At 49.7% G+C, this 25,623-nt stretch overlaps 1 protein-coding gene across 2 annotated transcripts in view; it reads right to left on the minus strand.

Moving 5' to 3' along the window:
* The window catches only part of TMC7 (transmembrane channel like 7), a 53,410-nt gene that overhangs the window by 23,777 nt on the left and 4,010 nt on the right, over positions 1–25,623 (minus strand). For both annotated transcript variants that reach the window (XM_084771687.1, XM_084771686.1), the window contains exons 2-5: positions 11,456–11,696; positions 9,469–9,617; positions 4,136–4,303; positions 1,801–1,883 (exon numbers count right to left, since the gene is read on the minus strand). In XM_084771687.1, coding sequence (XP_084627813.1) covers positions 1,801–1,883; positions 4,136–4,303; positions 9,469–9,617; positions 11,456–11,696 — 641 coding nt within the window. The remainder of the gene's footprint in view (positions 1–1,800; positions 1,884–4,135; positions 4,304–9,468; positions 9,618–11,455; positions 11,697–25,623) is intronic.

A 25,623-nucleotide genomic window follows, 5' to 3' on the forward strand; every position in this document is an offset into this window, starting at 1 on the left:
AACTGGATCAAGGCTCTAAGCATGAGAGACAAACATACAGAAATGCTGGCCAGCTTAATGTCAGTCTGAGCCACACAGCAAGATTCTATTTAAAAATAAACAGCTAATAAACAAAGTCCTAACTTATCATGACAACCATGCATTCCGATGCTACCTGAGTAAGAAATGTTTAAACAGGAGCAAATGTAGAAAGAGAAGACTCCCTCTCAAAGGCTGGGCACAAACACCATGAAAGTCCATCCAACTCTTCAGACCCTTTTCCATGTGGCCCGAGGTTGATTTCAGCTCTCACCAACCTTTCCCTGGCAAGGAAGGAACATCACAGGGCCAAAGCACCAAAGCCTAGAAAATAAGTTCCCTGACTTCAGAAGGAGCCTGTTTTCAGAAGTCAAGTTTGCCGCCTCATCTCTGGCCCTCTATCTTCTTGTTGGGCCTGTTTCAGTGTAAAGTGACAACAACAGAATAAAATAAAACAGATACATCTCGAGAGCTCTTGTGCTGTGCACAACAGACCAGGCTGCTCTCTAGAACGCTGTAGAAAGTTCTTTTGGACATGGCTGCTGAAGCATGCTTCCTGCATTACACAGCTATGATCAGGTACCACTAACTGTCCTGTAAAACACTCCAACACATGTCATTTGTGGGGTGCAACATAAAGGGGGGTTATTTCTTGAGCTCCTGTCTTGAAAAACCAAAGAGAAGAGGAAGGGGCCCTGGCTGTCCTAGACTCACTTTGTCGAACTCTCAGTGATCTGCCTGCCTCTGCCTCCTGAGTGCCACCACTGCCCAGCCCCAAGACTTTTTTTTTTTAAATGAGACAGTGTGCCACTATGTAGGCCTGACTGGGGACCAGGCTGGCCTAGAACTCACAGAAATCCACCTGCCTCTGCCTCCCTGCACTAGCATCAAAGGTGTGCACCCCATAATAAGTCAAGTTTTCCTTTCAGCAACAATGACTTTGGGCAAGCCACTGAGCTGCTCTCGTTTGCAGAACTTCCATTTTCTCATTTTACATGTCTGGTGTTTGACTGTGCATCTAACCATTTCTGAGTTGTTTTTTAGAAAATATTGACTTTGGAAATGTAAAAGCACCATCCCAACACACACACACACACACACACACACACACACACACACACACACACCCCGTATTAAACACAATGGACAAATTTCAGGCTTTTTATCTACTTATTCAGAAAAGCAGCAAGTTCTATGACATGGCATTTTAATGCTAACAACTTCCACAAAGATGGTTTAATCTGTAAGCTGGTGTGTTCTCTCCAAAATGCTTCGGACCAGAAGCGTCTGAGATTTCAGACCTTTCAGAATTTAGAATTCTCCCACAGACTTTACCAGTTGAGTGGACGCCAATCAATGTCAAACACTCTCTAGTCTGGCTTTGGGTTTTCAGGTCAGAGGGGCCAACTGCATGGCATTATAATTCAGGCCAGTACAAAGGTATCAGAGGCCAGGAAAGGCAGTAGGCAGTATTTCCTGAACTCTAGTGGGAGGTTGGTAGGCTAGCACAGGACTTGCTGATGAGCTCACTGCAAACCCTGTTTCCGCTGCTCACTGTCAACACTGGCATTTGGCTCTCACTGGTCTTTGAAACAGGACAATGTCTTCTGGGTTTTGTTATTGTTTTGAGACAAGGCCTCACCACGCTCGAGGCCTAGGCTGGCCTGGCAATCCTGTAAGATCACAGGCGCGCACCACAGAGCCCTGTCCAGGGCACTGAAGTCTAAATCACCCAGCTGTCGGGGTGAGGCGGGTCCACAGGGGATTGAGTCAAACACTCACCGTGCCAGACAGCAGGTCTATGATGTAGCTGTAGAAGTAAATGAGCCCAGAGCTACTGATTGGATACAGTGTGCACTGAATATCTGCAAGAACAAAGACAAGGACGTGTGTCACAAACAGCTTCTTACGTCAGTAACCAACCTATAAACACAAGCAGTGGCTACATGTCCAACACATCTGTTGGTACATGCTCTGTCATTTCCTGTGTCTGACACATCCCCTTCCCTCTGACTTCCATTTTTGGCATTTCCTTTACTGTCCCTTTACTTTCCTTTAGCATGTTCCCTTACTGAACAATTTAGGGATACCTCTTATTTTTGTGTGTTTAGTGAGTGTTTACTGTTTCACTCTGCATTTATTATTTATTTACTTATATGAACGTGTGTACGTGCATCATGATCATGCAGGTGCCCACAGAGAGCAAGAGAGGGCGTCGCATCCCTGGAAATAGAAGTTATAGGCAGTTGTGGGCTGCCTGATGTGGGTGCCGTGGCCCAAACCTGTATCCTCTGCAAAACCAGTACATGCTCCGAATTGCTGGGCCACCTCTCCAGCCCCTCATTTCACTTAAAAAAAAAAGATTTATTTATTTATTATGTATACAATGCTCTACCTGCATGTGTGCCTGCACACCAGAGAAGGACACCAGATCCCATTATAGATAGTTGTGAGCCACCATGTGGTTGCTGGGAATTGAACTCAGGACCTTTGGAAGAGCAGACAGTGCGCTCAACCTCTGAGCCACCTCTCCAGCCCCCTTGTCTCACTTTCTAAAGACAAGATCTCACTACCTAGTTGAGATTAGACCCCAACTTAGCATCCTTCTTCCTCAGCAACCTGAGCAGTGAGATTCTAAGATATGCGCCACCAAGTGCAGTTACTGTTTAATATTGTTATACTAATATTTATTTTATTTTTGATTCTGTATATGGGGGGATACATGTATGCATGTGCCCACAGAGGCCAGAACAGGGTATCGTAGCCCCTTCAGCTGGAATTACAGGCAGTTCTGAGCTGCCCACTGTAGGGCTGGGCCCAAAGCTGAGGCGTCCGGGCACCCCAATATTGATTGTTCTCTAAATGAGCTTAGTGTTCAATAAAGTACTGGGGTTTCTTTCTTTCTTTCTTTCTTTCATTCTTTCTTTCTTTCTTTCGAGACAGGGTCTCTCTGTGTAGCCTTGGCTGTCCTAGACTCACTTTGTAGACCAGGCTGGCCTCAAACTCACAGTGATCCACCTGCCTCTGCCTCCGGAGTGCTGGGATTAAAGGCATGCGCCACCAAGCCCAGCTGAATAAAGTACCGTTTTAAGGGTGGAATAATCATAAGGGTAAATGGTCACCCCAGCTCCACAGAGAAAGAAACTGAGGCCCAGGAAGGTTAACTGACCAGCACATCTGGCCCAGAAACCTAATGTCAATTTTCACACAGGAGCAGGAAATACACCTCTTAAAAAGGCAGATGAATACATGAGAAAACGGGAGAGAACGTGTGGAGCAGAAGACAGGTGTCACAGTAAGTCTAAAGTGCCAGGTCACCTGAATTTTGAGGGACGTCAGATGGGAAGAAAGGCGAGGAGGAATGCGTGGGGCCCCTGAGTGGCTCTCCGCGCTCTCCTGCGTAAGGAGTTATGTGACAGGAGACAATGGGGGGATCGAAGGACCTTCAGAAGACCTGGGCGGAGCTGGCTCCCACTGAGCCTGGGATCAGAGGTTTGCAGTGGATGTCTGTGAAACAAGAAAAAACCATCCCCATCTGGGCTAAGAGGATCGCCAGACGGCCTGAGTTTTTGTTGAGACTACAAAAGCCCAGTCCAGCGCTTCCCGTAGCGTCTGGCACAACAATCACCGTGGAACTGCTATTAGCGTGAAGCATGTTCTTTTCACAGATAACGATCTTAATTAAAATGAAGTCATGTTGGGTGAGGGGTAGACCCTATTAGGTTTGCCCACCCTGCACTGCTCCGCCCACAATTCCCTCATGAGCCCGAGAGGGGCTGGGCGTCCTCATCTGGCCGATGAAACGTGGAAGAGAAGTGTTCACCCAGAAGTGGCAGGAACCCCGCGCACATTCGCCACGGGCCCTGCCTGTTGTCACACTGACCACCATGGTGCCCCTGCAGTTTGGGCTCCTCAGTGAAGATATCCCAGCCCACGATGGATCCGGACTATTAGTGGAGAAGTTAAATGTTCACAGCTACTGGCACCGAGGATGATGGGATCATTTGTTTCTGCAGCATCAAGTCCACCCACCCCGGCTGGCACAGGGCCGCCCAAGACTAAGACCGAGGCGCGCAGGAAAGGAAGCGCGGCAGCTGGGCCAGCGCCTTCCACTCACCCATATCTTTGAATGGGATAAGCACGAAAGTGCTGTTGGTGATCTTGTACTTGGTGAGGAAGATCGGGAGCAAAACCAGCATGAAGATGATCAGGAAGATCACCAGGTTCAGCACCACCAGGAACCGTAGGAAGGAGAAGTAGGACTGGATCCCTGTGCCAAACTTCCCTGGAAAAGAAGCAACACGGCTGTCGGTGACCAGCCACACACACACTGTGGACTCCATCACCAAGAGGGGGCTGAGGTGGGAGGCTCCCTGCCGTGGGAAAGAGGGGAAGAGTCCTGTCCCTTTGCTGTATTTTTTATAGTTGTGTGTGTGGCACCTGTAAGGAGGGTCAGAGGACAACTTTGGGGGGGGGGGTCGGCTCTCTCCTTTCACCACGTGGGTCCCAGGGATCCCACTCAGGTCACCCGGCTTCAGGGGTTGGCTTCACCTACCCCTGCTCTCTACCTGAAGTCCGGCTCCCTATAGTTTCATACGTAGGTCCACAGCCGCCTCTGAGAGCAGAGCGAAGAAAGGAGGGTCTCACAGTTACCTTTTGTCACATGGACACCCGGCTGCCTCAGCACTGTTTGGGATGGCAATTATTATATCTGAATATGTGTTCTGCGTCCCATCCTATCCACGGTCGATGCATCTATCTTTACACCAATATGAGACTTAGTTGTTGTAGACCTGTGCAAAGAGATGGTGTCTGGCGCTACACGTCTTAAGCTCTGTTCTTCCTCCGGATTACCCTAGGTACCCTTGCACTTAGCATTTCTAACATATAACGTTTAGAGTCTCTGACTTAATTACATAAAATACACTGTATTTGAGAGGTGACATCTCATCTTCCTAACACTGAATCTCCCGATGCATGAACATGGATTCTTGGATCTTCTCTAGCATCTCACAGTAAGACTTTACATCCATCTTTCCTTCTCCTCCCATTCGCCCTCTTTTTATTTCTTTCTTTCTGTACTGGCCAGTTTTGTGTCAACTTGACACAAGCTAAAAAGGAAGGTGCCTCAGCTGAGAAAATGACTCCATGAGAACTCTCTATAAAGCATTTTTTTTTCAATTAGTGATCAATGGGGTCTGGTCCCCAGTGCTCCTGGGGTCCATAAGAAAGCAGGCTGAGCCAGGCGGGCATGGTGGCGCTCGCCTTTAATCCCAGCACTGGGAGGCAGAGGCAGGTGGATCTTTGTGAGTTCGAGGCCAGCCTGGTCTATAAAGGGAGTCCAGAACAGCCAAGGCTAACACAGAGAGACCCTGTGTTGAAAAACAAAAGAAAGAAAGAAAGAAAGAAAGAAAGAAAGAAAGAAAGAAAGAGAAAGAAAGCCAGAGGAAGCAAGCCAGTAAGTCGTGCCCAGCCATGGCCTCTGCATCAGCTCCTGCCTCCAGGATTGTGCCCAGTTGGAGTTCCTGTTCTGAGATGCAGCAGTGTGGAAGTGTGAGCCAAATAAACCCTTTTCTCTCCAACTTGCTTTTTGGTCATGGTGTTTCATCACAGCAATAGAGACCCTACGATACTTTCTCCTTTATCTCCTCCTCCCTCCTTTCTCACTCCCTCTTTTTCCTTCCTTCCTTCCTTCTTTCTTTTCCTTGAGACAGGGTTTCACTATGTAGACCTGGCTGGCCTTGAACTCTCTATATTGACCAAGCTGGCCTGGAACTCAGAGATCCATCTGCCTCTGCCTCCTGCACGCTGAGATCACCACACCTGGCAGTTTGGGGGGGGGGGCAGAGTCTTCCTATGTAATTTAGACTAGCTTTGAATTTACCAGGTATCCATGACTATTCAGAAATTTATGATCCTCCTGCCTCCATCTCCTAAGCTCAGCGATTACGGGCGTGTGCCATCACCCCTGGCCTCCATACAATTTTAATAGTCTTTTATGCTTGAGCACCTTCTATTTCTCCTTAGAAAAACTCCTAGGGATTTGGCTTTTTAAAATGTGATTATAAACCACATTAAACATCATTTTGAGAGGCTGGAGAGACAGCCCAGCAATTAAGAATGTGTGCTTCTCTGCAGTTCACTTCTCAGCACGCACATTATGCAGCTAACAACCTCCGGTCACATAGCTCCAGGGTAGCTGACTTCCTCCTTAGGCACCTGCACATATCCCCACACATATATAATTGAAATGTTTAAATCTTTTTAAAAACCCTTTACTTAAGCCAGGCTGTGGTGGCTCATGCCTTTAATCCCAGCACTTGGGAGGCAGAGGCAGGTGGATCACTGTGAGTTCGAGGCCAGCCTGGTCTACAAAGCGAGTCCAGGACAGCCAAGGCTACACAGAGAAGCCTTGTCTCAAGAAAAAAAAAAAAGAGAAAGAAAGGAAAAAAAGAAAAACAATAAATAAATATTAAAAAGTACACTTTTTAAAAAAACCTTATACTTTTCTAAATGTTATTATCATGAAGAAACACACTTACAGCTAGGGCTATAGATCAGAGGCGGAGCACTTACCCAGCATGTGCAAAGCCGTGGCTGGGCTCAATCTCCAGTAACCCCTAAAGGTGGAGGGATTCAACCAATTTTATACAGACCTTGTCAAGTCAACAACTAATCCCAGTTAAATTCACATATTGATTTTTAAATTTTTTTGATTGTTGATTGTCTTTTTATTTCCTATGTATATGTAACCTGGACAAAAGATACTTTATAATTCTCTCCCTTTCCCCACATCCCTGAAGAGTACAGTGAGCTAGGACTTCTAGGATGGTGCCAGAGAGCCAGTGATAACACAGTTCCCCATCCACCCGCTCAGGCTTCCCAGCGTCCCATTTAATAGGATATTTGCTGTAGATCTTTCATAGATTTTAGAAGGCAGAAGCTCTGTCTAGCTCACACTGGCTAAGAATGAGCACTTGCCAATTGGTGCCTTGCCTGCACCTCTCAGGACAATCAAAGTGTCTTGACTCATGTGGTGAATTTAGGGATTGAAACTCAAACAGAAAGAAAGCCTCTGGCAGAGAGGGACTGAATCCCTGAGGGACAGTCTGCAGAGTGAGGTGCTTGTTCCCTGGGAGTCAAGAACACATGTGCTGGCACCGATGACACCATGCTTTGTCAAACACTGGGTGATGATGTCACCAGAGGTGGCTTTGATTTGTACACCCCTTCTCTTTCAGCCCCAGGGACAACCAGTCAGCCAAGAAATCTCAGTAGAACAAAGGAAGAGAAAAGCAAAGCTCCAGTTCCCCAGGGAAAAGAACGCTTCTAATGCACGCAACAATCAGACAGTCTCAGGAGTGTCCCACCCGACCAGAGAGGAAGCTGGGCACAACATACTGACCACTTTTTCCTTGTTACTGTGGTCTGGCACCTGACAGGCAACTCAAGGACTAAGGTATTTGGGAGCTCACAGTTTGAGGGCACACAGTCCATGATGGAGCAGAAGGCATGGAGGCAGGAGTGTTGCAGGGGCTGGTCACCTTGGGTCCACAGTCAGAAAGCAGGAGAGAGAGACCAGAAGTGGGACTCAGCTAAGCAACCTAAACACATGCGTGCGCGCACACGCACGCGCACACACACACACACACACACACACACACACACACACACACACACACACACCACCGCCGCTCCATCCACTTCCTCTAGTCAGGCCCCACTTTGAGGCCAGCTCACAGATGGAGACACGTGTCCAAACAGGAGTCTATGTGGCACAGTTCACATCCAAAACACATTTGGCCTGCGAAGTTAACTGCCTGTGTTCAAAGCCTAGCTGAGTGCACTTGGGGAGGCATCTTAATCTCTCTGTGGCAGGCAAATGAAGTATCCACAAGAAAGGCTTTTGTGAGGCTGGGTGTGGTAGCACACACTTAATTCTAGCACTAGGAGGCAGAGGCAGACAGGTTCTAGGCCAACCTAGTCTATAAAGAGAGAAACAAAGGGGTGGGGATGGGTCTCTGTGAACTCAAGGGCACATGGTACACATGGAGAGAAACAAAAGTGTAGGAGAGCCTTGGGAGGACTAACAGAGGTAATATGAGTGAGACACCAAAGGCGACACTAGGTTTATTGCTGTAAAGATTTGCTTGTATTTTGCTCAAAACCATGCTATGCTTCCATTTCAGGAGAGAGAGAGAGAGAGAGAGAGAGAGAGAGAGAGAGAGAGAGAGAGAGACACTATGTGTGTGTGTGTTGAGGTTCTAGATGAGCCTAGAAGACCCCTTAGAAACATGTTTACAGTCTACTTATAAAACAACAATTTACAAAGGAGAATAAACTATTAATGGTAAATTTAAAAGATTTATTTTAATTATGTGCATGTGTGAGGTGGGCATGCAGATGCCTGTGGAGGACAGAAGAGGGCGCTGGACTCCCTGAGCTGGACTTGCAGGCCAACCTGAGTCACCCACTGTGGTGCTAAGGCAGAGCTCAGGTCCCCTGCAGGAGCAGCTCTGTGCTCTTACCTGCAGTGCTATGTACGCTCCTGCACCACCCTCCCCTACCTGAAGACCAGAACATCTCGGTGTGTAGCCCTGGCAGGCCTGAAGCTCACAGAGACCCTCCTGCCCCTGCCTGCATTAAGGTTATGGCCGCCATGCCAGGCTCTGTATTTTTGGAGTAGGTAAGAAAGAAGATGGTCGCTTCTTCCATACACCCTGCCATGTTCTTTACAGACCTCACTGAGGAAAACTTCTACTTTAGCAGCTGTAAAGCACTGATTAAAAACCACTTTGTTTTACGGTAGGAGACACAGAACGGGAGGAGCGTCGCCCTGCCCTCAGCTCTCTTGTGACCTTTCTAGCTGACAAAGGCACAGGCATGATTAAGGCATCAAGTGGGTCAAGCTCATACTTGAGATGGTCAGTCTTAACTGTCAGTGCCTCTCACCTAGGAGGCACCTCTGGGCATTGTCTGTCGGGGACTTTACAGGGAGGTCTGGCTGAGGTGGGGAGCACCATTCCATGGGCTGGGGTGCTAGAGTGAGTGAAAAGGAGAAAGTAAGCTAAACACCAGCGTTCATTGCCTCTGTGTCCCGACTACAGATGCCCTGTGACTGGCCGCCTCAAGCTCCCAACACCATGCCTTCCCTGCCATGGCAGTCTGGATTCTGAAAACTGTGAGCCAGAACAAACCCTTCCTTTGTTTGTTTCCATCTCAGTATCTTATTACAGCAACGAGAACAGTCACACAACGTTCATCCTGGAAGGGAACCGTCAACTGGTTCAAACCCAAGTCGCTTGCAGGGGAGGCCGCACCAGGTAGGCACGCACGCATGCACGCATGCGCACTTGTACCCCTCGGCTGCCCGAGGGAAGGCCACAAGTGGGTGGGCACAAACCCGGAGCTGCTTGGTCTGCAGGGAAGCCAGCGGCAAACAGGCTCTACCTTCAATGCTGCGGATGTCCTTGCGCCACAGCTCCAAATGAGTTGTCATCTCTCGAGTTTTCCCCAGAAACCTCTTCCAGGACTTGCTGCTATACCGTTTCCACTGGTCCCACTCTGATAAATACTTCATCTGGGTTTCCTGAATGTCCCTGCATAAAATAAGATATTTTAAAAGGCCATATGCATGACAATGGCAGGGCAGCATCAAGTCTGAGCTCTATGAGACCGTAGATGGGAGCTCCCAGTCCTAACTTTGGCCGTTGAGAGGAACGAAACTCTGACACACTCCAGTGTTAAGTGAACCTGGAACCTTTAAAGCATTACATAAAGTGACAAAAGCCAGGCACGGAGGTCACACTCCATGCACATACAGTGCTTAGAATTGGTAACTCTAGAGACAGCAGGGAAGTGGCTCCTGGGGCTGGAGGGAGGAGGAACAGAGACACTTTTCTAATGAGCACAGAGTTTCCAGCTGTGGGGATAAAGCATTTTTGGAAGATGCTGGTGGTGATGACTGCGCAGCATTGCCAATAGGCTCAGTGCCGCTGAATTATAAGGTTACTATGTGCTCAGTACAATGACCCTATGGTGCTATTCCTGGCCTCTCGCCTAACCCAGCCAACTGATCAATTTCTCCTATTTCACCTACAGGCCACCTTTGCTTTTGATAACATATCTTCTTTAATTAACATACGTCTCTCCCGATATGCTACAAATACTTCTTTTTTTGAGACAGGGTCTTACCATGTAGCTCTGACTAGCCTGGAACTTGCTGTTGTTGACAGGGTGGGCCTTGGACTCACAGAGATTCATTCACCTGCCTCTGGCTCCCGAGGGCTGAGATGAAAGGTGTGTGCCACCTCACCTAACCTGATGCCACAAGCTCTTTAAAGGTTGAGAATATATGATGTTTGTTGCTGTGGTCCTCTGTCCCAGGGACACAGACAGCTGATTTTATGACAATCCTGGGCTGGTTGTTTCTGCTTTGTGCTCCACTCTGTCGTAAGCACAGTCACTGGCACTTAGCCCATCCTTATACATATCCACCACTAATCGAAAAGCAATATTCACAGCAATATGTACACTAACTATGTACTGCTATAATCATGAAAGGTGAACTCATGCTCTCAGATCACGGAGCATGTTTAGACAGATGGATAGATAGATATTGATAAGTGAATGGATAGATAGGATAGGCAGCTGGATAGATGGATACAGATACCGATAATTGACGGATATATACAAATATAGATATAGAAGGATGACGGGTAGCTATAGATAAATGGATGGATGGATACAGATTAGTGGGTGAACAGATGACAGAGACAGATGGATGGACATGACGTGCATGCCTGTAACACTAATATTTGGGAGGCTGGGACAGGTGACCTTAAGACTGGCCTAGGTTATACAGAAATATCTTGACAAAGAGGGCAGGGGAGGCCCGGGGTGATGACTCAATGGGTAAAGTGTGTGATGTGCAAGCCTGAGGACCTGATTAGGATCCCTAGGACCTGCTGGAACCCCAGAAGTGTGGGAGATGGAGACAGGTGGATCTTTGGGACTTGCTGGCCAGCCAGATAGCCAACTGCTGAGCTCCAGAGTCAGTGAGAGAGCCTGTCCCCCCAACCCCCAAAATAAGGTGGCATGACAGAGGAAGACACTGAATGTCAGCTTCTAGCCCATACATGAACATATACACATGTATGTACACACACACACACAAAGGAAGGGGGGAGAGTGTGTGTGTCTCTCAGTGACTACATCATCTCCCACTGAACTGAACCTGGGACTGTTTATTCAAGCAGGAGGTCATGAAGGTCATGTGCCACAGCAGCTTAGGAATGCTCACTGCAGAACAGGACTCTCAGTTCCACACATGACAAACACACCATACACACACACACACACACACACACACACACACACACACACACACTCTTCTAGCCTCGTAACACGGCCACTTCCAGGCGGCTACTGCACAAACCTTAGTCTCCGCTTCTCGGAGATGTTCAGCGCATACTTGCGGATGGATTGGCTGTCGAGGTTTTCTGTGATTCCTCCATCCAGCTGGGAACTGTAGGAGTCTGTCGGCTTCAGCAGGGTGCCGCTCTGCTTGTCCCGGGAGAGGATATTTGTCCTCCTGCGTGCCACTGACCGATAGCTTGGCAGCTCTTGAAGGAAGTTCACAGGCGGAGAGAAGCAGCTAGAACCCAGAGACAGGTTCTCTGGGCAAGAGAAGAAAAGCAAACGTCACTCCAGACAGCTTGGAAGCCTTTGAATCTTGGAGACCATGAGCAACGCTTGCAGACAGTCACTCGTCTGGCCGGAGACAGAGTAGCTGGACTTTCTTTTCTCTTTTACTGTGCTTGGGAATTGAACTCAGGACCTTACACATGCTAGGCAAGTGCTCTACCACTGAGCTTCTTAGCCAGCTCTTTATTCATTTAGAATGGTTTCGATTAAGTTTCCCAGGCTGGCCTTGAATTTAGAGTCCTCCTACCTTGGTCTCCTGTGTAGCTGGAATTACAAACCCGTGCCAACGCAAATCTGTGTCACTCTGCTTTGTTTGCATGTGTATGGGTACTTTCCTATGTGTGTGTGTATGTGTGTGTGTGTGCGTGTGTGTGTGTGCAGGTGCACATGTATGCACATGTATGAACATGTGTAGGTGAGGACAATGCCAGCTGTTTCCTTCAATCACTCTCTACCTTATAAAGTGAGGCAGGGTCTCTCACTTGAACCAGGAGCTCACCCACCCAGATGTTCCAGCTAGACAACTTGCTCCAAGAGTTTGGATCATCTCTGCCTCTTGAGGAACACTGGGGTGGGCTGTACAGCAGCACTTAAGTGGGTTCTGCAGGAATCCAAAGCACTTTACCCACTAAGCCATCCCCCCAGCTCTGGCTGTGTCTAGTTGGCCATGATGATGCACAAGAGAGTGAAATCATCTCCACGTGGGCTCACTTTCTATAGACGTGGCTGCCGGAAACTTAGGTTGTAGGACAGCTGGAGCCAGGAGTTAGACGCATGGTCCAGTGGCCGAATGGAGCCAGCCATGTGTGTTCTAGCTCCTACAAGTGTGGGAGATGACAGTGTGTAAGAGCCATGGTTACCTAAGCAATGACCTCCTCGGACATCCTCACTCCTGTCCTTCCTGTTGGGTGCTAAATGGTTGAAGTCTGAATGGTGATCTGGTCTCTTTTTTGCTGTGTATTTGGTCGTGATGGGGGAGGGGAGTTAACTTCTCAGAGCTCCCATGTCCTTATCCCAAATAGTAACCAAGGAAAACCCCCTTCTCCTCTGCAGCTTATACGATGAGATCAGAGAGAGGAAGACCAGACAATAAGCTGGTGATAAACTTATGCCAAGAAGTGGTAAGTACCATGAAAACAAAACACAAAAGCACAGCAGGATGATGATACTGCGTAAGGGACAGAGGCGATGCTGGGGTCGATGCAGGATGCAGGGGCCAGGCACTACTTCTGGTTAAGGGGCAGTTTTGTTTTGTTTTGTTTTTCTTTCTCTTAGCTGAAGCTCAGTGAAAAGGCAGCACAGACTTGAGAAAGAGCAGAGGGAAAGAAAGAGTTAAGAGCCTGGGGCAGCTGTGCACACTGCCCATCTGTAAAAGAGTGTGCAGATTTCTGACTACAAAAGGATGGACGGACAGAAGCCCCGAAGTCCACCTGGTTGCGGGGGATGGTGGAGCAATCCAGCCCTTCTGTGCCCCTTCCCCCTATGCCTGAGCTGTCACCTGCTTTAACCAGAGGGCACAAAAGGAAAATACTCCGCCAGCCGCAAGTTATAAAAGCACCCAGAAGCCACTTCTGAGCTTGTGGGTGCCAGGCATGTAGGAACCAACCAGGGCCGGCCAGACAGCTCGGAGGGTAAAGGCACATGCCACTGAGGCTGAGGATCTGAGTTCAATTTCTGGAAATCACATGACGGGAGGAGAGACCAGCTCCTGCAAGCTGTCCTCTGGCCTCCAACATGCACCATACCACGTGTACATAACAAGTCCAGGCACACACATCAACAAACAAATGAAATTTGAAAGAAATCCAGTCATTAGAACTCATTGAGAAGAACCAAACCCCTGCCTTTGTCCCTAGCCAGAGAGAAAAGCCATGTGGGATCTGGAAGAGAGAAAAGAGGCCTGTGTGGCTGGGCTACAGCTGGTGGGATCTTACAGGCTTACATGACCCAGGGATGTGACCAAGAAAGAAGCCAGTGAGGAAGACTCTTGGCTAGAGCGACTGTGTTCTGACCACACTTTGGTAGCCCTGAGTTGGGTGCTGTAACTCGTGTTGTGATCCTAACTCAAGTGACTAAGACGGAGATCTCTGAATTTGAAACCATCCTGGGCTACACAGTGAGACCCTAAGGACAAGCCTGGGTACCCCCCCCCCCCGAAGGACAAGCGTGTATAGCCACAGTATCCTAGGTGCTCACAAGGGTGCAAGGTCTCAGTGAGACGACAGACACAAGGGCCCCTCCCCCAAGATGTTCCAGGAAGTGTGGGAGGGCCTGGGGAGGGCAAGGGACCATAATTCCAGGTCTCTCTGGAATACGTAGATTCCCTAACCTCTGCCCCTCCCCGACAGGCACGCTCAGATACAAGACACCAGTTGTCTCACTACGGATGACACAGACACACGCGCGCCTGGACTCTGCCACCCTCCATGAGCAAGCCGTGCCACATTCATACCGACACACCAGGATGTGAGCCATTCCAGAGAAGAGCTGCCTCCAGCAATTAGGAGGTTCAATCTGGCAGGCAGTAGGGCATGGGTGCAGCCTTGGGTCCACTCCGCCCTCTAGGCAGCAACAAAGAACTGTTATTAACTAGGAACAAAGGTCTTTGAATATGGAGCCTGTTGAATATTCAACAACTGTAGGGGTCAGGGATCCCTGCTGGATGGGGACTAAAGCCGAGGGGTGGCTTCAGATGCTGCCCTGGTGGTACCCACCAGCCAAGCCAGGCCAGGAAGACATCCATTCCACTCACCTCAGAGACAGGGCTTCTGACAACAAAACCCACAGACACCTGTCACACTGTGAGCGTTAGTGAGCACTCACTTTGGGCTTAGATGTTGGAAGTACGGGAAGCTGGGCCCCAACAGTGTATATATGTAAAGCCAGTAGTCAGGGGGCTGAGGCAGGAGGATTGCTGCCATCGGGAAGCCAGCCAGTCTGGGTTACACAGCTAGACCCTGACCCAACTTGACTGGATTTAGAATCAACTAGGAGACCATCATGGGCTGGCTCAGCAGGTAAAAGAGCTTGCAGTATAAGCCTAGGACTTGAGTTCAATCCCCATAACTCTTAGTAAGAGAAACTGACTCAAAGAATGTTCTTTGACCTCCACATGCATTGTCTCACTCACACACACACACACACACACACACACACACACACACACACACTAAATTTAGAAAAAGGTTTCACCACCGCAAGGAGGTAAAGGAGTTTGCCTTGAGCACTGGGACTGGGGGCCTAACATACTATCCGATCCCCCAAGTTCTGCCTTCCCTGTGAAATGGGCTGTAGATCTGCAATGACCTTACACACACTAAAAGGCCTCACATGTTGTACACATGCTTTTCTCTTGAGCCACTCGCATCTTTAAATAGAGCACACCTAACAGTGCCCCCATTCCCAGGCCCACCTCCTTGTGCTTTCTCGCTGTGCTGGTTTCAAAAACCACAACCTCTGACTGACTTCTCTCACTTTAACCTGCACAAGTACACACAGAAGGTTTCAGTGACCTGACATTTAAATGGGGAAACTGAGGCCCAGAGAGACTATGACTTGCTCAAGGGTCAACGTCAAGACAGTCTCGGTTCTGGCATCTTGCGAAGGCCGCTCGCTGCACCTCTCTGAGCCTTGGGCTACTCATCCTTGGGGAGTATGAGCGTCAGTTGTTCCTCAGACTTGGTCATGCCATCAGCGTGGCCAGTTGGGTCAGTGGTCAGTGTGGGGGCTGCTTAGTCACCATTTGAATGTTTCCAACGTCAGGGTGACTATCTAGAAATACCTAGACTTTCTCGGGCTGGAGAAATGGCTCAGAGGTTAAGAGCACCGCCTGCTCTACCAGAGGTCCTGAGTTCAATTCCCAGCAACCACATGGTGGCTCACAACCACCTATAGTGTGATCTGATGCCCTCTTCTGGCCTGCAGATGTATATGCAGGCAGAGCACTGTATACATAATAAAAAAAAAATCTTTAAAAAAAAAAGAGAGAGAGACTAGATTTTCTTAGGATGAGGCCTGCAGCACTTAGGCTGTACTAAGACAGGAGGGTGAGGCGACAACATGGGTGACGTGGGTCAGAGCGGGGCTGGGGGGCTGGGGGAGTGCTTCCTTTATCTCTTTCAGAACTAGGACCAAACCCAGGGCTTCATGCATGCCAGTCAAATGCTGTCCTGTCAACCACATCTTAAAACCACTTTACTTTGTACTGTGATACAGTCTCACTAAGTTCTCCAGAGTGGCCTTGAACCCACAATCCTCTTGCTTTAGCCCCCTTGATAGCTGGGATGACAGGCCTGCACCAAAGTTCAAGTTCAACTCAGCTCAAAGTTGAGTCTCTGAGTCTACAGCAGTATCTTTCCTCTACAAGGCCCTCCACTGGAAGAATGAGTCAATGGATGGATGGGGGGATGGGTGGATGATGGATGGATGGATGAACAAATGATAGGACAGACGCAAGGACATGTGGAGGACACCAGTGAATCCTGGAAGCTATTTCTGCAGGCCACCCATTCCTAGTGAAAAATATAAACTCTCCCAGGAGCCAGGCCAAGCATGATCTAAACTGCACCCAGGGCCCGGCTGCTCCCACAGCACGCCTGCAAAGAGCGGCTTCAGCCATACATGGTGCTGGGCTCCCTTAGGGCTTTGCCTCCCACTCTCAGGTTTGTGGAACTCTGGGTAAGCAGGGACCTTGTGGGTCATGGAGAGTCTGCCAGTTACTGTGGGGATTACAATAGTGTCTTCTTTTCCCACATGGAACAGGTTCCAGAATGCCAATGGATGCCTGAAACAAAGAACATTATAGAACTCTCTCTATACTACACACACACACACACACACACACACACACACACACACCACTTAAGTGTGTGTATATTGCTAAAAATGAAGTCAGAGCCTTGGGCATGTTAGGCAAGTATTCTATCACTAAGCAACAATGCCTGCTCTGTCTTTCCCATCAAAGCTAAACATTCATCGCACAGTGTGCGTGGCCTTAGCTTTTGCAGTTGCTGTGTGTGTGTGTGTGTGTGTGTGTGTGTGTGTGTGTGTAGAAGGGGTCATCTTGCACCTGCTTGCAGGTGTCTGAAGAGGCCAGAAGAGAGCATCAGATTCCCTGGGGCTGGAATTACAGGAAGTTGGGCGCTGTGCAAGATCGGGGCTTGCTCTTAACCACTGAGCCATCGCTCCAGCCCAGCTATCAATGCTTTGTGGTGTCAAAGCCATCATGGATTTCTTAGAGAGGGGACACATTCTGTCGCCTTAGCAAGCTCAGCACACAGTGTTCATCTCTTTTATTGTCTTTCTTTTTTTTTTTCCCCCTGTCAAACGCCCTCTTCCCCACCCCTACCCCCCACCCCCACCCCCTCCCCCACCTGCCCCGCAGGAGGCACTTGGGCTTCTCTTACATGGCTTCCTGGTGCCACTCTGGTGAAACAGGAGGGACTTAAATGTGGACGCTCCCATGGGGCCACAGATACCAGGTGTTGTATACAGCACAGACACACTGGCAATTCGTGTCAAACAAAGCAGGAGCCATGTGATTGATTCATCACTCTATTTGAAATGTATAAGCTTTTTCAGTAACTATTATTCCCAACAAAAACCTCAGATAATGGGGCAGGGGGCAACTCTGACTCACTTGGCTGTGAGCTGGGCCAGGACTCTGGACAGAATAAAGGTTTGCTCTCTGTGTGATGATATTCCTGCCACTTCCTTCAGCCTCCTGAGGGCCCACTCTACCACAGCCATCTCCGTCCTTAACCCAGGCTGTTTAATGGGTGTTGTCTCTGTCCTTTCTCAGGGACCCCACCTCTCTGCACCACCACTGACTCCTCAGGGTCTGCACAGGGCTCGGCACATGATACCTGATCATGAATGAATGAATGAATGAACGAACGAACAAACGAAGGAATGAACGAACACATTGGGAGTGGATGAACGCAGTGCTGAGAACACGGTGTTCCATTATCTATGGAGCTTTTGACCAAAGTATGTGGTTAGAACCCCCAGAAAGCAGAGTGCAAAAAATAAAGGGAAAGGTAAGCACGGCACATTATTCTTTTCTATACGGATAATAACTTTTTACAGCTGAAATAAAATTTGTCCTTGTTTTTCAGAGAGTTTCTCGACGTAGCCCAGGCTAACCTAGAGCTCACTCTGTAGCCCAGGCTGGTTTCAAACTCACGATCCTTTAGCCTCAGCCTCTCTAGGCTCAGATTATAGGTGTGAGCCACCATTCCTGCTCCACATTGGAACCTTTTAAAGGGGGGAGGGGAGGGAAGAAGCTGGCAGAAAACACTGATCCTACTTGATGTTCTTGTTTCAGATTCTTTCCACAGACTTGTTTATGGAAATGCACTTTGGTCTGTCAGGAAAACAATCCATTGTTCTCAAACAATCTGTGATAACAGAACCCGGGGACACTGGCTACAGGGTCTGTTTACACCCATTCCTGGACACTCCCTGTGGTTTGATGTCACAAGAGGTAGGAAGCCTGATAAACGCACATACAGATTCCAAAGGCTTTTAACTAGAATTTTTCTAGAATTCAGAGACTCTAAAAGTTGCCACAAGATACCCATCAATTTGTTATCGTGATGGGTCAGCAGGTAAAGAAAACAGGGAGAAACAGCTATGCTGGCCATCCTAGGAAAGGCTAAGAAAGAAAGCAGCAAACGCAAAGGCCCTGAGGCAGGCGGAGCTCGGCAGGCTTGAGAAACAGTATGGTGAAAGAGTCAACAGGGAAGGCAGCAGGTCATGGGGGTGGGGGCCTTGAGTATCATGGAAGACATTTGCTTTTGTCTGATAAAGTGGGAGCCATGCAGGGTTTGGGGTCAGGCTGGGGTCACTATGCCATGACTGTCTCTACATGGTAGCACGGATGTGGCTGAAGCAAGGAGGTAGAATCCTGGTTGCTTTTTGCCAACTTAACACACCCAGACATATATGAGAAAAGGGAACCTTTCTTACTTTTTATTTATTTATTTATGTGTATATGTGCTTTTGCTCTTGTGGGCACCACGTGGATGCCTGGCGCCCTCAGAGAAAGAGGGAATCTCCATCAGACTGGCCTGTGGGATGATTGGTGTGCGGGACATTTTCTTGATTAATGAATGATGTGGGAGAACCCAGCTCACTGTGGGTACGGCCGTCCCTGTCCAAGTGATCCTGGTCCTGGGGTGTATAAGAAAGCAGGCTGAGCAAACTCGGGGAGCAAGCCTATAGGCCGCTTGCTTTGTGGCCTCGGCTTCAGTTCCTGCCCTGCCCTCCCTTAGTGATGGACTGTGACCTGGAACTGTAAGCTGAAATAAACCCTTTCCTCCCCAAGCTGCTTTTGTTCACGGCCCTCAGCAACAGGAACCCAGGACAGGAGGGAGAGTTCTGTCTGTGGGGTGGTTAAGCAGCCGAAGTGTGACGGGGAAACGCAGCTTTCATTTGGTCACATGTCCAAAGCTGCCTGTGGCTGGTGCTATGGGGGATATTGTGGAAGAGCCTGTCCCCCTGGAGCCCAGAGCCTAGGGAGGAGCCTGGAGAAGCGTCCTCTGCCCTCCAGAGGCCTGGACAGCAGGCTAGGAAGACAACCTGAGTCACCTCAGCTGGTATCAGATACCGGGCCAGCAAACAGCCGGCGGGAGCAGGTGACTAACTCAGCAATCAGAGCTGCCACTGGGCCAAGTGCCTGGATTACCTAGCTGTCAGGCCAGATGAGAGTTGAGTGTGCTGGCTATGGGGCAGTTCCTGTGAGTCAGTGTGTCTGATGATGTGTCAAGGCATGCAGGGCAGAGCCTTGCCTCCCTAGCCACCTGCCTGTTGCTGAATCCCAGCTCCTCCTCTTACCTATGTGGGCGAGCAGCCACCGTCCTGCCCACCCTGTGCTTCTGCCTTCCCACCTATAGCGGGCACAGCTGTCCCGAGAGTAGTCGGCTCCCATATGTGAAGGTTTAGACAAGCGGCAGAGAGAAAGTCCCGTGCCTCAAGTCTCTTCTGCCCACATAGCAGGAAGGAGTGCCAAGTGCAAGTCACAGCTGTGCCTAACAAAAGCTTATTCACAAAAGCAGGTGGCAGCTGATGTGGCAAGACACGTGTGGAAGCCCGGACTTACTATTCATTGATAAGCTTAGTGCGTGAGCCGATTTGCCATGTGCACGGGAGGTGTCTTCTTGGTAGGGGCCAGGCTAGTCCTTAGTGGACTGTCTTCTCTCTACCAAGACTGCTCCAAAGCCAGACGCTGTGGCAGGAGGATTGAGAGCTTGAAGCCAAGTCTGGGTGAGGCCCTTTCTCAAAATAAACAAATGGAGCTGCAGATATGGCTCTGCTGGTAAAGTGCTTGCCTGGCAAGCGCAGGTACCTGAGTTCAATGCCAGGACCCACAAGAAATAGCTGGGCACAGTGACATGTGCTTGTAATCCTAGCATTGGGGAGGCCAAAGCAGGGGGTGCCTGGAGGCAGCCTTTGGCCTAGCTGCTTTGCTACTTGGTGAGTTCTAGGCAAGCGAGAGACCCTGGGTAAAAAAATTAAAAAGGATGGCACCTGAGAAACATTACCCAAGGTTATCTTCTGGCCTCTATGTGTATGTGCACCTGCAGGAACATGCGTGTGTGTGTGTGTGTGTATGTGTGTGTGTGTGTGTGTGTGTGTGTGTGTGTATGCACCTGCCTCAGGATGGTTTCCTGGGCCCTCTCACATCAATCCCCAGGCCAACTAATCTGTCACAGATGTGGCCAGGCAGTCCCCTCAGCTGGGGGGGTCCCTTCTTCCCAGGTGATTCGGGTTGTGTCAAGTTGATGATAAACACTAACCAGGACCAGGCCTTGCTTCACTCTGAGTTTCTGAAAGAACTTGAGAAAAGTTACATCACGGACTCCACAGGCACACACAGCCCCGGGCGCACCAACAAGCTCCGGCTTGCCTGGACTGGGCCATCCCTCCTCCTCTAAGATCTACTGGAGGCCTCTTCACACACACCAAAGGCTGTTCACTGTAACTGACACATTGCTCCACATTGCTCACTGGGCTACCAGAGGGAGGGTCCTTTAGAGTCTCGGGGACCTCAAACCCAGGTGCAGCAGGATTTTGACATCCAACACAGGGAAACTCAAAACCAGTCAGGAGCGAAGCAAAGTTGGCAAGCCTACTGATTGGAAAGACAGACTTGAAATTGGAAAGACAGACTGGAGAGAGTCCAGTGCAGGTAGGAGAGGGTTGTGGGGGGCAGGCTCGCCCCCACCCCCACACCTCAGCAGCCATTATGGATACAATTCAGGGGCTTCCAGAGCTGTGTCCCCAGAAGAGACACAGCTTGCAATTGGAAAAGCGAACACTAAAAGAAATAAAACACAACTAAGGGGATCCTTTGTTGCTGGACTTAAGGCCAAACTGGAGGCCAGAGTTTCTTTTTTACCGCCCCCCCCCATTTATTTTTATTTTATGTGCATTGCTGTTTCCCCCCACACACACACACCACATGTACATCTGTGTGATAATACCAGATCTCTTGTAACTAGAGTTACAGAGAGTAGAGAGTTACCATGTGGCCCCCAGCTAGCCAGAGATCTACCATCCCTGTGTGTTGCCACTCAGAAAGGGGAGGGCAGTGCTGTAAACCTGGGAGTGAGCCAGCGATGAGCAGAAATCAGGGCCAACCCTAACCCTGAGTCAGGGGTGGGGGAGGGCAGAAATCAGAACGAGTGGGGGGGATAGGGGGTAGGGGTTGGGATATTGGGGTGGGAGTTGGTCCTTTTTTTCATCATGTAACTTGGTCTTTCCTTCCTTCTTCCCTCCCACTCTCCTTGCGCCCCCTCTTTGCCTGAGACAGACCCAGAACCTGGCTATGCTGACAAAGATGGCCTCCAAGCCTTAGTACCCGCTCCCTGCCTCCTGCTGAGGACTAGCCACAGGTACCTTACTTGGCTCTTCCTCCGATTTGTTTAAGTTTGGTTTCTAACATTACATTTACCGATTGTGTGTAGGGCCATGTAGCAGGGAGCACATGCATGTAGCAAGACCACTGTCCAGCTCAGTAGACAACTTTCGGGAGTCCTCTCTTCCTACCATATGGACCCCAGAAAAATCAAACCCAAGTCACCAGGCTTGATTGACAAGCACCTCTGCTCACTGAGCCACCTCACCTGCCCTGGTTTGCCTTCTGAGACAAGGCCTTGTGTATCCCAGGTTAGCGTCAAACTCGCTATAGAGCTGAGAATGACCCTGAACTCCTGACCCTCCTGTGCCTACCTCTCTCTATTTCCTAACTAGCTCTCCTGCCCTCTGCCCTTCCAGGCCCCTCTCTGAAGCTTTCTCCTACTTGTGTTGCCAGCAAAGGGCCCCCAAACACATTTTATATCCTCCTGCCTTAGCTCAGAGTCACTTCAGAGGCCCTGCCTGCTCTGGGCTGGTACTGCCACTCCCCCCCCCCCCCCCCCCCCCCCCCCCCCGTGTTATTTCTTTCACGGCACTTACTTAGGCTCCCTTGGGTTGCTTTTTCCCATCCTTCCCTCTATTGCTCACCCCCTTGACCTGGAGCGCTGTGTCCTGTCTCTTCCAGGCTACCTCCCCAGGGGTCAGTCCAAGGGCCTGACTAGAGCTGGCCATCTCCCTCCACCTACTTCTGGGAGGGTACCCCAAGTACACAGCCCAGATTGGCTGGGTGGTCCTAGACCCAAACAATCCTCCTTAGAAGAGAGTAGCCAGCTTGCAATGAAGTCACACCCCTGCAAAGCCATTTCCCCCTTTTATCCCTCCAAAGTTTTCACTTCCTGAAAAAAAAAAAAAGAAAGAAAGAAAGCCACCTCTAATCTGGGCCCCAGTTGCTGGGCAGAGCTGGGCTCCTACAGACAGAGGGGCAAAAATAGCTCAAGAGAACCAGTCCCCAAGAGAGATTGTCCTGGCTGAAAAAGGCATACGTGATCTCCAGCCTGGTCTAGAACATTTCACCCTCCTCAGACACCTAGAAGGGTGGTGGGTCACTCACCACATGAAGGGCTCAGTGAATAAGGGAAAACATAAACACTGCCGGTCAATAGCTATGTGTCTTTGTATTTACTGCGGTGGAGTAGGCTTTTCTTGGACAGAAGCAAAGAACAGTCTTAAGTCCATGCAAATGCCTGATGGTGCATCTGCAGAGGTCCAGGCTCAATGGGCCCATCATGAAACCTCATCCCATTAAGGTTACAAAGACCAAACAAAAATACTCGGAGAGCTGTCAGAGCTCTGGGACGATATCCCAAAACATGCTTCAGAATCTCAAGTCCAAGCTCCAAGGCAAGACACACACACACACACACACACACACACACACACACAAAACTTCTCTTGCCCATGGGCCATCATGGAAACTAGAATCCTTTGTTCCCAAGACAGAAGTAACTTGACTTTAAATCTCCACAGCCTGTCAAGAAGACAAGAAGGAATTCTCCACCTTTGCTTGACAGGTGCTAATGGGGATCTTAGGGGGAACCTGCCTGGTGACCTGAGAAGCCAAGTGCCCTGCCTGGCCTAGTAGCACAGCTCCCACACGGCCTTGCTGCACGTGCCTCACGGTTCTCCAGGGCTATGTGGCTTCGCCACCTAAGCAGCAAAATGGAAGCCTAGATCTTTGGGTCTTCAAGTGTATTAAAAAAAAAATTTTTTTTTATGTAGTCAGGTGTAGCCTACTGTAAAATGCCAGCACTGAGAGAGACAGAGGGAGGAAGACGGCAGGTTCAAAACTAGACCAGGCTACACTCAGACCCTTTGAGAAAGAAAGGGAAAAAAGAAAAGAAAAGAGGGGCAAGGGTGAGGTTTTCCAACAACAAAGCTGTGCCCAGGAAGAGCCCAGGGGATGTGTGCATATACAAAATGTGACCCACAGACAGTGGAGCATTAGCCACCTGGTGAAAAGGGTTGGAGCACTGTTTCCTGTGCCCGTGAGTGAGCTTGGATGATATGCTGAGAGGAAGCCACTAAGCACTCAAACCAATGTCTAGACAGGAGGTCCATAGATAGAGGTAGAAGTGGGCTGGCTGCATGAGACTGAGGAGGGGGAGGGACGGCAGGATGGAGTCTCCTTGGGGTGATGGAGATGCTCTGGAACTAGTGAGACCTAGTCAGACCATCCATCCTCCTGAAGCAGAGGAAAAGGAAACTAGTAACATCGGTGCTATGAAAGACTTACTAATTAACTGGCTTAAGAAATATGAAGTTACACAAAGTAGCACTTAGCTGAAGGAGAGTCCAATATTGCTGGGGTTTTGCCTCAGTCTGCCTACCTGTGATGTCATTGCCTACCTCCCATGGGGGCGTGGCCCTGGCCAGGGCTATATAAAAGGACAGACCCTCCTCATTTTTCTCTCTCTCTCTCTCTCTCTCTCTCTCTCTCTCTCTCTCTCTCCCCCCCCCCCCCATCTTCCCCTCCACTCTCTACCCTCTTTCTGTCTCTGTCTCTCAGTCTCTTTCTCTCTGGGGTACCCCTCCCCCCTTTCTTTCTCCCTGCATGCTCATTTAATAACCTCATATAATCTAATATCTGCTGCCTGGTACCTCATCTTCTTATTTTCTTTTATAAACTTAAAGAAAATATGACTGGAGATTAGCAGTGCACTAAACCAGGCTTGCTAGAAACTATAGAAAGAAAAAATGTGGACATGATTAAAGTTTCGGGTTGTGGAGAAAGTTTCCGCTGAAGTTTATTCTCCACGATTGACCTCCAATCAGGCTGCATTCCCATAACAAAAGGAGACAGGCCTGACTCACTACCAGCCATTAGACTCCTCCCACATCAAAGAACAGGCCCCTAGGGGCAGCTCAAGGGGCAGAGCAGGTGTGCAGCCATCATTAAATCCTGGGCTGCAGTTAAGTCCCCTGAGCACTTACCAGGAAAAGCACAGTCCTGCCAGGTGGACAAGACGGACCTGGGTAACAAGCATTCGAAAAGAACACTGGTTGCTAAATAATATTAAGAAAAAATTCCGACAGCATCATCTCTCTGTAAATCTCCCATCCGCGGAAGTGTCCAGACTCGCAGTCTCCTGTCTCTGTTTAAATTGTTCAAACTGTGTGACTTAGGACTGCAATGAAAGAGATTTAAGGGTGACAGTGTATGTGAAAAAGTGTAAGCCTACTGTGTGTAAGTTAGTAACACCTTCTGCTCTGGCAAGCTCCTCTTTGGGCCCAGCCAGAATGGGATGCAAGGTATTCTTAACCTCCTGAGTGTGCAAAATGGGTTCTCACTGGGGAGTGGGTGTGTGCGTGCTGGGGTGGGGCTTACAGAGCGGGTTCTCACTGGGGAGTGGGTGTGTGCGTGCTGGGGTGGGGCTTACAGAGCGGGTTCTCACTGGGGAGTGGGTGTGTGCGTGCTGGGGTGGGGACTTACAGAGCGGGTTCTCACTGGGGAGTGGGTGTGTGCGTGCTGGGGTGGGGGCTTACAGAGCGGGTTCTCACTGGGGAGTGGGTGTGTGCGTGCTGGGGTGGGGGCTTACAGAGCGGGTTCTCACTGGGGAGTGGGTGTGTGCGTGCTGGGGTGGGGCTTACAGAGCGGGATTCTCACTGGGGAGTGGGTGTGTGCGTGCTGGGGTGGGGGCTTACAGAGCGGGTTCTCACTGGGGAGTGGGTGTGTGCGTGCTGGGGTGGGGGCTTACAGAGCGGGTTCTCACTGGGGAGTGGGTGTGTGCGTGCTGGGGTGGGGCTTACAGAGCGGGTTCTCACTGGGGAGTGGGTGTGTGCGTGCTGGGGTGGGGCTTACAGAGCGGGGTTCTCACTGGGGAGTGGGTGTGTGCGTGCTGGGGTGGGGGCTTACAGAGCGGGGTTCTCACTGGGGAGTGGGTGTGTGCGTGCTGGGGTGGGGGCTTACAGAGCGAGGTTCTCACTGGGGAGTGGGTGTGTGCGTGCTGGGGTGGGGGCTTACAGAGCGGGGTTCTCACTGGG

The sequence above is a fragment of the Acomys minous genome, assembly GCF_964271855.1.
Source record: "Acomys minous genome assembly, chromosome: 2".
In the NCBI taxonomy this organism is placed as follows: domain Eukaryota; kingdom Metazoa; phylum Chordata; class Mammalia; order Rodentia; family Muridae; genus Acomys; species Acomys minous.